The sequence below is a fragment of the Orcinus orca genome, chromosome 10, assembly GCF_937001465.1.
Source record: "Orcinus orca chromosome 10, mOrcOrc1.1, whole genome shotgun sequence".
Lineage (NCBI taxonomy): Eukaryota > Metazoa > Chordata > Mammalia > Artiodactyla > Delphinidae > Orcinus > Orcinus orca.
The window spans coordinates 47,167,847-47,180,991 of NC_064568.1; the positions used below are offsets into that span (position 1 = coordinate 47,167,847).

The 13,145-nt window shown below is 40.7% G+C and overlaps 1 protein-coding gene and 1 pseudogene across 1 annotated transcript in view; one reads left to right on the forward strand and one right to left on the reverse strand.

Annotated features, from left to right (window-relative positions):
- KIF15 (kinesin family member 15) overlaps positions 1–13,145 on the forward strand; it is a 74,750-nt gene that overhangs the window by 44,562 nt on the left and 17,043 nt on the right. The window contains exons 16-22 of the mRNA XM_004277897.4: positions 263–404; positions 6,963–7,160; positions 7,912–8,019; positions 8,285–8,390; positions 9,289–9,454; positions 11,907–12,057; positions 12,219–12,304. Of these exons, the coding sequence (XP_004277945.1) occupies positions 263–404; positions 6,963–7,160; positions 7,912–8,019; positions 8,285–8,390; positions 9,289–9,454; positions 11,907–12,057; positions 12,219–12,304 (957 nt within the window). The remainder of the gene's footprint in view (positions 1–262; positions 405–6,962; positions 7,161–7,911; positions 8,020–8,284; positions 8,391–9,288; positions 9,455–11,906; positions 12,058–12,218; positions 12,305–13,145) is intronic.
- On the reverse strand, positions 5,346–5,835 carry LOC105748410 (protein LTO1 homolog; annotated as a pseudogene).

The window sequence follows — 13,145 nt, forward strand, 5'->3', positions numbered from 1 at the left end:
AAAAATAACATATCACATATGGAATCACTGTGGATTGTTTGGGCTTTTGAATTGGAGCGCTACCATTTGCTAGTTGAATACCTTAAACAGTCATCAATCTCTGAGCTGTATTTTACCCAATTGGAAAATCCCAGTAATAATCTGAAAATATCTCTGATTTAAAGAGATAACTATGAAGTTTTGTGAGAATATAAACTGTAAAGTACAGTAATGTATGACATTACTTATTACCTGAAACACTCAATATTATAATATGTATTAGGAAAAGGCAGCTGGAATTAGAATCAGAGCTTCAGTCTTTGCAAAAAGCGAACCTTAATCTTGAAAACCTTTTGGAAGCAACAAAAGCCTGCAAGCGGCAAGAAGTTTCTCAGCTGAATAAAATTCATGCTGAAACACTTAAGGTAGGTAATCTGAAGCAATACTTCAACCTTAAGTCAGTGGTGTCTCATTTTGTTAATAATGGAGAGTCTGCACAGATTATCTCCAGATACAGATAGAATCCCTTGCCAACAGTTAACCCCAGGGTAACACTAGTCCTAGGGTTCTGATGTATACCCCCAGTGGCAGGGTCGTGTAGGGAAGATTACAGCATTTGGAATCAGACCTGGGTTCAAATTCTAATCTGTCAGTAACCTTAGGCAGGGTTTCCTAACTTCTGAGCCTCATTTATTGCCTCTGAATTGGAGACGAGGCCAACTTAATAACAGGGTTTTTCGAGCATTAAATGAGATAATAAAGTGCCTGGCACCTGATGGCTCTCAGTATATGGCAATTGTTGCTATAATGTGTTGTGTGCTCAAAGCTTGCAGTGGAAGAATAGAAATCCTAAAGATAAAGACCACTAAAGGATCAAGGGTAACATGGGGGATAATAGAAGGGATGGTTCCCCTAAATAACCATAGCCCTCATGAAAGAAGAAAACTGTGAGCATCTGAGAATGAGGAGAGGGAAGGGGAATACATAAGGAAGGCAAAGGTTAAGAAGCTGATGCTGCTCATCCTGGTTATTTTAACTTTTGGACCAAATTCTCTGAAGGCTAAAAAAACCCTTTCCTTATACATCTTAAAAATAATAGGTGTTTATCTCTAATGGTTATCTTTATCAGTGATGCTTTTTGTATCACTTAATAGGATACTGCTTTTCAAAGTAATTTTATTTGTTTGAATAGGTAATCACATGACTGGAATTTTTTTTTTTTCCCTTTGCGGTACGCGGGCCTCTCATTGTTGTGGCCTCTCCCGTTGCGGAGCACAGGCTCTGGACGCACAGGCTCGGAAGCCATGGCTCACGGGCCTAGCTGCTCCGCGGCATGTGGGATCTTCCCGGACCGGAGCACGAACCCGTGTCCCCTGCATCGGCAGGCAGACTCTCAACCACTGCGCCACCAGGGAAGCCCGGAATTTTTTTTCTTTTATATTATTTATTTGGTTGCACTGGGTCTTAGTTGCAGCAGGCAAGCTCCTTAGTTGCGGCTTGCCGACTCCTTAGATGCAGTACCTGGGCTCCTTAATTGTGGCATGCAAACTTTTAGTTGCGGCATGGATGTGGGATCTAATTCCCTGGCCAGGGATCGAACCCAGGCCCCCTGCATTGGGAGCGTAGAGTCTTAACCGCTGCACCACCAGGGAAGTCCCATGACTAGAATTTTTAAAGGTACAAAGTGACAAGTCTCATTCTGTCTGCTGTCCTTTCAGCCAACCAAGACCCTCCTTGGAGGCAGACAATGTCACAAAGTTTTTTTGTTTTTTCTTTCTTTTTCATATTTTTTTTTATTTTTCACAAACAGTAGCATACACATACACATCATTCTACACCTCAATTTTTTGTTTAAACATAATGATATTTTAGAGTTTGTCCCATGTCTAAAGGGAGAAAAACAAACTTTCTTCTCATTTATTTATTTTTTGGCTGTGTTGGGTCTTTGTTGCTGCGCACGGGCTTTCTCTAGTTGCGGTGAGCGGGGGCTACTCTTCGTTGCAGTGTGCAGGCTTCTCATTGTGGTGGCTTCTCTTGTTGTGGAGCATGGGCTCTAGGTGCGTGGGCTTCAGTAGTTGCAGCACGCGGGCTCAATAGCTCTGGCACACAGACTTAGTTGCTCCACGGCATGTGGAATCTTCCCGGACCAGGGCTTGAACCTGTGTCCCCTGCATTGGCAGCCAGATTCTTAACCACTGCACCACCAGGGAAGTCCCTCTCTCCTTTTTGTTTTGTTTGTTTTGGCAGCTGCACAAGAATATACTGTATGGATATATCATGATTTAACTTGATATATATCAACTTAAATACTATTATTTAACTTGAAAATACTATTTTCAAGTAAATACAAGAAAAATACTATTTTTTCTTATAAAGGTAGAATTTTTAAGGTTGCTTTTTTAAAAAGGCAGCCTTTAAAATCTGTGCAGGAAATTATTTTAAAATACTTGCAGAATATCACCAAATGTTTCATAATTTGAGTTTGTAGCCCCTTAGCAATAGAATTATAGAGCTTGAAGCACTGTGGCATTCTAGTCTACTTCTTTTTATAGCTGAGCAAACATGATGAAGGGGATTAAAAGGTTTGCCAAGAGTAGCATAGCAATTCAGGTCTTGTTGTCGTTCATTTTTAATTATGTGAGAACTTTATGGATACATTGTCCTTGTTTAAAGGAAGTATACATATGTATACAAGTTTTGGTTAAAGTTCCTTTTGAGTACCGCTGCCAATCTGGGTCTAATCTGGTCCTTCATCCCCCATCCCCATCCCCAGGGGTAATTTATCATCAATTTGGGAATCCTTTTTCTTAGCAATTTTGTACAGTAAATATACATAGTCTGAGAAGATATGTGGAGTTATTTCATAGAGTTTTTTTTTCTTTTGTCGTACTTTGTTTTTAAAACTAAATGGAATCATCCTACATATGTTATTCTGCAATGGGCTTTTGTTAACTCAGGAATATGCCTTGGGTCTTTCCACATGAACTAGTACTTAGAACTCTACCTCATTTTAAACCCAGGCTTCTGTGCTTTGGAATAATTCCGTGGCTTATTTAGGTGGTTTCCAGTGCAAGCATTCTCCGGGGCGGGTTTTATGAAGGAGAAGTGGTAGTTTTAGGACGTTTCAGCATCCTGCTGAAGTGCCCTCCAAGTGGCTGCACCACATTCCTTCCCAGGAAGCCTGGGAGCACTCCTTCCACAGCACTGGCCCCAGAACTGGCATTGTTCGACAGTCTGATGGGTGAAAATGGTTTTAATTCTCCTTTCCCTCATTTCTAGTGAGGTCAGACCACATCTTTTCCTATGTTCATTGCCATTGGTTGGAACACAGGAAAAGATGTTTGACCTATGAAAAAGTGCCTACTTTCCTCCTAGTTATTTATCTTGTGATTTGCAGGCGTTTTATGTGTTAATCTTTTGTTTGTTATGTATACTGCCAGTATATTCTGCCATCATGTTCCTTGTCTTTCATCTTTGTATATGATACTTTTGTTATATAGAAGTTTGAAAATTTTGATATAGCCAGGTTTATTGATCTTTTATCTTTGCGACTTTCTTTTTTTGGCCGTGCCAAGTGGCTTGCTGGATCTTAGTTCCCTGACCAGAGATCGAACCCGGGCCCCAGCAGTGAAAGTGCCAAGTCCTGACCACTGGCCTGCCAGGGAATTCCCCCTTTGTGACGTTTTAAATACGTTTTTAAAGGCCTAGACAATCTCAAGAGCATCAGTATATTCTACTTTCTTTTACTACTTTTATTTTATTTTATCTTATTTTTTTGCTTTAAAATACACTGTTTATTTTTTTCTCTAATTATAAAAATAATACATTATGCAAACAGATAGTTTAGGAAACACAAAAATCCACCCAGGAAAACGACAACAAAAGCCCCTCCATTCCACCAGCCAGAGATAAGCGCTGCTGGTGTCTGTGACTACAGCACATCTGAGGCCATGCACCCAGCCCCGGCCTCTGCAGAACTGAGGTGGGGCTGCAGGCCAGGAACAAACAGCGAGACACATGTAAGACAGCCGAGCAGGATAAAACCGGAGTCTTGTCATCCAACATCTAGAAGCTGTTTCTCCCTCCTTGGCACACGGTGAGGGCCAGCGTCCCAGGCCCCGCAGGGACCACCCCCCCCTACAGCAGCTTCCAGGGGAGCACAGTTTACCCAGATGCTCTGGAATGATTTTAAAATCTGGAGTGGATTCACGGCTACCCCTGTGCTAATCTCACTCATGGCTTCCAGATCTGCTCCCTGGGCCAGAAGCGGGTGGGGAGAGGCCTCAGACCGGGGTGCCCGAGGGGCCTGGACACGGGCCGTCATGTGCAGAGAAATGCCCGGGAGCCACGCATCTCAGGGGGGACTGGCCTGCCTGGACCTCACCGCATACAGATGATACCTTTTAAGTCTGGGCAGAAGACAGAAGAACTCACAATAAAAGGAAGGCTGCAGTAAGGCTCCAAAGTTTCTGCACATAGAACGGTGACCATTTTTGATGCTGCAGAGCCCCACCCACCAGGGGACACAGGAAGAGTATGTCCCGGCTCCCTGAGGACAGGGGTGGCCTCTCCTCCTCTCAGCCAGACACCCACGTCCATGGCCACAGGGGATGCCCCAGGGCTCCCCAGGGCACAGCGGGGACCTGCGGGCAAGGACCCTGAGCCTGTGGGTGCGACCGCACAGTCCAGAGCGGGCACCAGGAGACGGGGGAGAGAGCCGGGTGCCAGGGTTGGAGTCCCAGCTCTACCGCCCGCTGCCCTTGGACCAGGCAGTCTGTTGGGCCTTGGTTTCCTCATCTATAAAATGGGAATAATGCCCACCTCATGGGCTCCTGAAGGGACTAAATAAAACAGGAGAAGCAGGTCACAGCACTGGCACATCTCAAGGGTAAATAAATGTCACAGTACCCATCACTCCTTCCCATTAACCTGCTTCGTGTCAACCCTGTGGCTCTCACTTTTTTTAAAACTGTCCCTCTGAGCACTGACCAAAGCCTGGGGGGTAAAGGGGAGGTTTATCCTATCCAGGACCAACCCGAATCTAGATCCAGCCAGGCCTGCCAGGTGGCGAGAACCCGTGAGCCAGCGGCCTGGACCCTGGACCAGAGAAGAGCAGCCCCGCGAGGGCTCTGCCAGGGCCGCGTTCAGACTGCAGAGCAGACAGGGCCCAACAAAGGACGGACTTGTGTGGAGGGGCCCCGTGGGGGGCACTGAGGCGATGCAGGCAGACCTCAGGGGAAGGCACCGGCCAAGCTGGAACTCTCCCCGCAACACTGAATCCCTCATCATTGTTTTGCCTTTAATCACATTTTTAAACACTGTAAACATCTGTTCCTTGATGTTTTGTCTTTGTTCCTCTGTCACCCTCAAAATGAAACTCCAGAACTTTCTGCACTAATTTTAAAGTCGGGCTGAACGTTTAGTAATGAACAAGGCTACTTAAATTTCCCTCTAATTTTGTCTGTCTTCGTGAAGTTTATCATAAGTAGGGTCATCATAAGGGAGTTTCTGAATCATTCCAATCAATGATTCTAAGACCTTCATCTTTTTGCTGTCTTTCTCAATGGCGGAACCGTGCAGGAGACATATCCAAGCAAAAGCAAAACCTTGGTAGCACCTGATCTCAGATCTGATTTTAGCTCCATGTAACGTGTTATACTGTCTTCCTTCAGTCATACCCAAACTACTTCCTTATTCATAGCCTTCCTGATACCCTTCCCTGTGAAACCTCTCATCCGCCATCACGATGGCATCGAACATGTCCTGACTCCCAGCCGTGGCGGCAGCCGCCCCGCCCCTCGGACTTGGCTGCCCCCGTTCTGCGGCCACAGACCCGCAGAGCCTCGGGCACGGATGCCTCTTTTACTACTTTTATAATTTTCTTTTTACATTGAGATTTTTAATGTGTCTATTTTATTTTTAAATGGCATGACATACAGGTTTACCTTTTTAAAAAAATAGACCATGTTTTATATATGGAATCTAAAAAAAAAATGGTTCTGAAGAACCTAGGGAGGGGCAGGACAGGAATAAAGACGCAGACATAGAGAATGGACTTGAGGACACGGGGAGGGGGAAGGGTAAGCTGGGACGAAATGAGAGAGTGGCGTGTACTTACATATGCTACCAAATGTAAAATAGATAGCTAGTGGGAAGCAGCCGCATAGCACAGCGAGATCAGCTTGGTGCTTTGTGACCACCTAGAGGGGTGGGATAGGGAGGGTGGGAGGGAGGGAGACACAAGAGGAGGAGATATGGGGACATATGTATATGTACAGCTGATTCACTTTGTTATAAAGCAGAAACTAACACACCATTGTAAAGCAATTATACTACAATAAAGATATTTTTAAAAATAATAAAATAGACCATGTTTTTCTCATTAATTTGAACTTTACACATATAAATTATTCTAATTCTGGACTTTTTATTTTCCAGTGTTCTGTTTGATTATACATATGCTAATAATGCATTGTTTTAGTGACCATACACTTCCTAATTTGTTGTCTTTTTGTCTCGCACTTTTTTTTTTTGTATACAGTTTAGAGTCGACTTATCAAGTTTCATTTTTAAAAATCTTACAGCAATTTTTGCTTGAGACTGCTTTGAACTGATAGGTTTGTTTCCACAAGGGCATTTCTATGCAGCCTCTCAAGGATACATTTTCTTTTGTTTTTTTCCTTAAATATTTGCTGATTTGGCTGCTCCAGGTCTTAGCTGCAGCATGTGGGATCTTTAGTTGCGGCGTGTGAACTCTTAGTTGTGGCATGTGGGATCTAGTTCTCTGACCAGGGATTGAACCTGGGCCCCATGCATTGGGAGCGTGAAGTCTTAGCCACTGGACCACCAGGGAAGTTCCCAAGGATACCTTTTCTTTTCTCTTGATGAACAGAATTTTAATTTTATCCTCTCTGTTCACACAATTATAAATATGCTATTTTCATGTGTGCTAATGTTGTTTTCCTAATAATTTTTTGCTGCAGATCATAACGACACCAACCAAGGCTTATCAACTTTGGTCTCGATCAGTACCAAAATTAAGCCCTGAACTGGAGAGCTTTGGCTCTGCACACACTCAGAATTCTAGCAGATTGGATAAGGATATCTTAAATGAGCCATTGCCACCTGAGATTAGTGAACAAGCTTTTGAAGCCATTTCTGAAGAGCACAGAATGGTGCAGGTACCTGTTTAGTATTAAAATCATATATTTTTAAGGATGAGTGTGTAAAAATCCCTGTGTTAGAAATCAGCCTGCCCTTGTTCTTTTAATCTGCTTTGCAGTATTTAGCAAGTCACTTTCCACTTTCCTTGAGCTTTGGTTCTCTCGTGTGTAAAAAGACCAGTTTGCTACTAGCTTCTAGTTCCAGAACTGGTTTACACGGCACAGTGTTGTATCTGCTAAAGAAGATTAAATAGTTGAAAGAATCTTGTGATCAAATTTTAGACAGCTTTTGGTATATTTGAAATAACATGTGAAGTTTGTTTATCTCAGAATTCAGTGATTTATTTTTTCTTTTAAGAAGTTTATGTACTGTCTAGTAAAACTTACAGGGAGCCACGTCACCCCAAATTCCAAAATTTTGCCCTTCCACGGGTATGGAGACCTTTCTGGTGAAAGTCACTTCATATAGGCCTGAGAAAGTTTCTTAGAAGTCTCAAGATGGCTCTACGATTTAATCTATGATTTTAATTTTTATTACTTCTTTCCTTTGTGTTTGAAATTATCCACTTTGATGGGCCACAAGTATAATTCTGAAACATGAGAAATCATTAGTGTAGTCTTTTGAAGTGGTTTTCTGGCTCCAAACTGGCCTTTGATACCTTTGTCCATATGAGGTTTTGAGTTTTGTATTTTTAATACAGAAGAAATTATGGAATGTTTAAGATGTCCATTAAAAGAATTTTTAACCACTGAAGTTCTTGTGTTGCAGGAACAAATGTGTGCCCTTCAAGTCAAGTTGGATGAAGAAGAGCATAAAAACCTAAAGCTTCAGCAGCACATTGACAAACTGGAACATCATTCTACTCAAATGCAGGAGGTGAGACCGTGAGCATTGCCTCAGAAAATATATGAAACAGATCCTCAAAGTAAGAGCATCCCAGGAAGGAAATGACTTTATGAAGCCTTGGTCAAGGTTTATTTGAGTTGTATTCTCTATTTTGTTACTTCACCTACTATAATGAGACACACATCCCTAGTCTGAATTTAAGACTAGATTTTAAAAACAGAAACAAGGTGATGATTTGGAGTGTGTCTTAACATGCTAGTATTTTTTTTCCAGTAAATTTATCTCTTTCCCAAAGCTTTTCTCATCGGAAAGAACTGATTGGACCAAACAGCAGCAAGGGTATCTCTCTCAGTTGAATGTCCTTGAAAAGCAGCTTCAAGACACTCAGACCAAGAATGACTGTGAGTCTGAACACTGGAAGCTTCCTAATCTGAATACTGTAACTCAGTATCTTTTTACTCATATGGCTAAAGTGTTGTCCCTGTGTTTTTGGTTGGTTGTTTCTGTTTGTTTGTTTTAAATTAGACCAGATGAGTAATAGCAATATATTATAAAGGGTCATTTTTTCCAGGACTGCTCTCAAACAAATGATACAAATGTTTACTTAAAGTTTTAATACTGCTTTGAAAACGAAGTGTCTTGAATTCATAAGATGAACGTTTTACTAGTGACAAAAAAGCATAAAATATATTTGTATATATTCATAGATGTGGGAATATCATTTAATTCCCAGTTCTTTCAGTTTCTTCTTTCATCAGAGTATTTGCAATAGCTTATGATAAAGCTAAGGCAAAAAAGACAGCCGTTTCCTTTTCTTTGATCTAAAAAGTAACCTAATTTTAATTCCAGTTGGAGTTTCCTTAGAAGACCAGAGTGTTTAACCTATTTTGGAAAGTTCTGGTGCATCTCCAAGGGTTTTCAATAAGTAAGATTAGGTCACTTAAAATAGGTTAAATCTCTTGTCTTTTTTTCTTATTTGAAGAGTTTTGATGCACATTCTGCAGGAGAAATGTAGAAAAATCAAATGACCTACATGTGAGGGACAGGTGTTAACTTTTTTTTTTTTGGTAGAACTATACCAAAAACCATGAGCAAGGGAGAGGAAGAAAATAGAAATCTCAGTGCTCCTAGATACCTCCCATTTAGTTGTTCAAAATTTTTACACTTAAAATGGTCTCTTCAACTTGTTTTTGCTGATTGTGTGAAGGGTACCTATCAAATTTATTTGCCTCCTTTGTAAAACATACATGTAAAGAAAAGTCTGTTAAGAGTTATTATGTGTTTGTTTGTTTGTTTTAGTTTTGAAAAGTGAGGTACATGACCTGCGAGTAGTTCTTCATTCTGCAGACAAGGAGCTGTCTTCGGTGAAACTGGAATATATTTCATTCAGAGAGAGTCAGGAGAAAGAACTCAACAGCCTTTCTGAAAGACACATGAATGTACAGCTTCAACTAGATAATGTCAGGTAGAGTTGTTCTGTTATTGTTTCAAGTTGCCTGATTGGCCTGTAACCCAGGACTACTTGAAGTACAAGTGCTATAAACCCAACTCAAACTAGTTTAAAAAACTAAGAGGTAATTTATTGGAAATTCCCTGGCTGTCCAGTGGTTAGGACTCTGTGCTTTCACTGCCGAGGGCCTGGGTTTGATCCCTGGTCAGGGAGCTAAAATCCTGCAAGCCGCATTGTGCCCCCGTTTAAAAAAAAAAAAAAAAAAAAAGGTAGTTTATTGGCTCACGACATTGGGAAGCCCCAGAGGCGATTTTGGTTTCACGGACAAACTAGATTGAATCTCAAACAATATTGTCAGTGTGCATCCCCATCCCCCCATCTCCCCCAGCTTCTCTCCCTCACTTCCTCTTTCACTCCCTCCCTCCCTTTCTCTCTGCTCTTCTTCCCTCTGTGTATTGCCCTTATTCTCTTCTACTGTTGAGGACCTTGCTCTATGTGATGGGGAACAGATTGCCTCAGACAGCTCCATCTTCTGTCTCCTGGCATAACAATCCCTGCGAAGAAATTCTCTCTCCCCATTGCCGTATATCAATCCCAGAGAAAACTGGTATTGTTCTTGCTTGAGTCGTCTGCTTACTTTTGGATCAATCACTTGCCAAGTGTTGGCCCAACAGAGGTGATGTGTCTGTTTCCTCTCCAGCGGGAAAGGTGTGCTCTTACTAGAACGGACAGTACAAGGTAGACCAAATCTGTAGTTGCCACCCTTGTCCACAGTAACTCCAGAGGCTGGCTAGTTAGTCAAGTGCTGGTAATCTTGAAACAAAGTAATCTAAGATGTAAATTGTTTGGTTTTTTTTCCTCACTAATTTCAACCTTTTGTAAAACGTAACTTAAAACCATCTTGTGGTTTTGATGCTATTTCCCAAGTCTATGGTAGTAATTTAATAATGGACATTTTGATTGTGATACCGTGAGTGTGATATGAGTGTGACTGCTTACTCTAGAAAAGCTGCTAATAGACAACCTTGAATTTAGTTTTTATAGACATTGCAAAGACTAAAACCTGTAAGCCTTGAGTGTTTTTTGAATATGCAACAAGGAATTAAAAATAGAGGAAGAAAACTTGAGGTCTGCACGTCTCCATAGACATGTTTTTGTTGGGCCTGCCCAGTATGGTTTTTGAAAACAATTTAGCATAAAATTTTTTAAATTGAGAACTTCCTAATAAAGATCCATATTTCAGCATCCTCTTAAAAATCCGACAAGTTGGTGGCACTGGGCCCACATTCTTGTATGGCAGCCATCCTTTAGAGAGGGGCCTGTGCTAAGTCAGCACAGCCTGCACTCCCCGGCACCGTTTCCCCAGCACCAAGACTGCTGGTCAATGGCTATTTGTCATCACAGGTGCACTGTTGTTTTTTCTTACACCTGGTATTAGTTTTTTTTTTTTTTTTTTCTGGTATTAGTTTTTAACATCCGAATCACTAAATCTTATCTTGGCTCTGTCGTAAACTAATTTTGTGTGATTTTTTTTGCACTCAACGTGACGTACATTGAGTATATCTCTTACTGGGTTGCTTAAACTGTCATGGCTCTCAAAGGTTAAGACCTCTAAGTGAAACCACCCAACCGCTGTGTATTTCTTGAATTATTTTACCTGCTTTATATATACAGTTTGTATTGTAAATCATATGTTCTCCCTCCCTACCATGTATTGTCTGTAGATCTATCTTTAGCAACTGATTTATCTTACTTCGTAATTTGCCACTTCTGCTCTGCATGGAGTTAGTGAAGCCAGATAGATCCAGGTCTCATAGGCCTCTGTGTACAAGCTGGGACATCTGTTTTGGGTGGTCCAGAGGTCATGTTTACTAGTTTTTGGATGAACTCTGTTTGGGCATGTTACAGTATGTTGCTAAGTAGAATAAGAGGGTAAAAACCTAAAAAGCAATAAGTAATAATCATGTGACTTAAAAGATAGTTCTATCCTAAAGGAGTTTATTCTCTTGCTCAGATCAAAGCCATATTTGCCATCTTGAAAAACCTTCCTAGAGTCGGGAGAATAGGTGTTGAGTCTATAGAGTTCAGCTATCAGCAAAATTAAATCAATGGGCAGTCTTTAGTTTACATGAGGGTTAGGTCTGGAACCCCCTAAATGAGTCTCATCACCCAAAATTGCCAATCAATTAAGCATGTCTGGTTGAAATCATGGGAGAAAGAATGAAGAAGTAAATGGCTGCAGGCTAACATGCCCAACCTGTCTTTTCCATCCCCATCACACTAATATTCGTGCATCACATCATAATGACCATTTCACAGAAGTCCGTGAGGAGCTTTACATCAGTCTAGCCTTCTGTAAGTTGGAAATGACCTGTAGATGGGATAAAGTGAACTGCAGATAAATCTGACTAGCAGAACTACATTTAATGTCTATATTTACATTTGTAAAAATGTTTTCCTGTTAAAGATTAGAAAATGAAAAGCTTCTTGAGAGCAAAACCTGCCTACAGGATTCCTATGACAACTTACAAGAAGTAATGAAGTTTGAAATTGACCAACTTTCAAAAAACCTCCAAAACTGCAAAAAAGAAAATGAGACTCTGAAATCTGATCTGAATGTAAGTTAAGAAGGATATTGGTTATTGATGAACTTGTTCTGGATGTGTGACTGTTTGACCTCTTCCTAACTTCTGTACTGGCCCATTGTGCCTGCCACGTAGAAGGTACTCCATGTGTTTGTTGACTGCACCTTAAAATCTAATATAACATTGTCTTTTAGAATTTGATGGAGCTTTTTGAGGCAGAGAAAGAACGCAATAACAAATTATTATTACAATTTGAAGAAGATAAAGAAAACAGTTCTAAGTGAGTGCTATTTATCTTTTCCGTAGTTGACTAGAATATCATTTACTACCACATTCTTTATCTTGCGGGTTTTCTTTTTTTTTTTAATTGCTAATAGCCTGTTAAGTTTTTTTTTAAAGCATTCCAAAAGGAATATCAGGTTTTTTTGTATAAATGGCTATGTAGAGAAACTTAATTTTTCAAAACATTTAATAATTAGCTACAGTACTTTTTAAATGAATAGCAGTTGGTGGTGATCAGAACTCGGGACCTTCTGTAAATAAATCACAGTATTTATTATTGAAAGGTGGGGACTGATTTATTTCTATCTCTACTATTTGATTTCTCTGCTCTTTTTTTCTTCTGGTCCCTTATATGAACACCATTGTCTTTCTTTCCTCTCTCCAAATTCTTTTCCTTGGTGATCTCTCTCAGTCTCTTCGTTCCAGCCAACAGGAGGATTATTACTCTAATAAGAAGAATTTGTATTAGTGTATTCAGCAGATACTTGTAGAGTTCTTACCATGAGACAGATTCTCTTCTAGTCCCTGCTATATACTGGTGACTCCATCTAATTGGGAAAGACAGTTAACATTTAGTCGCTCATTCAAACACTTAGTGATATCCAGCAAGCCAGGCACTGTTCTGGTAAATGCCAGGACATTTAGAGGTAAGACAGTGAACAAAATAGCCCTGTCCTTTTGAGGTTCACATTGTAGCACAGAAAGATGGGTAATAAGTAAGTAGTATATATTATGTTAGAGAGTCCTAAGTACTCTGGAGAAAAATAAACTGTCCTGGCACAAAACTGGGTTTTTGTTAAATAACTGTTGAAGAAACTGGTTCAAATGTCTGATCCTAC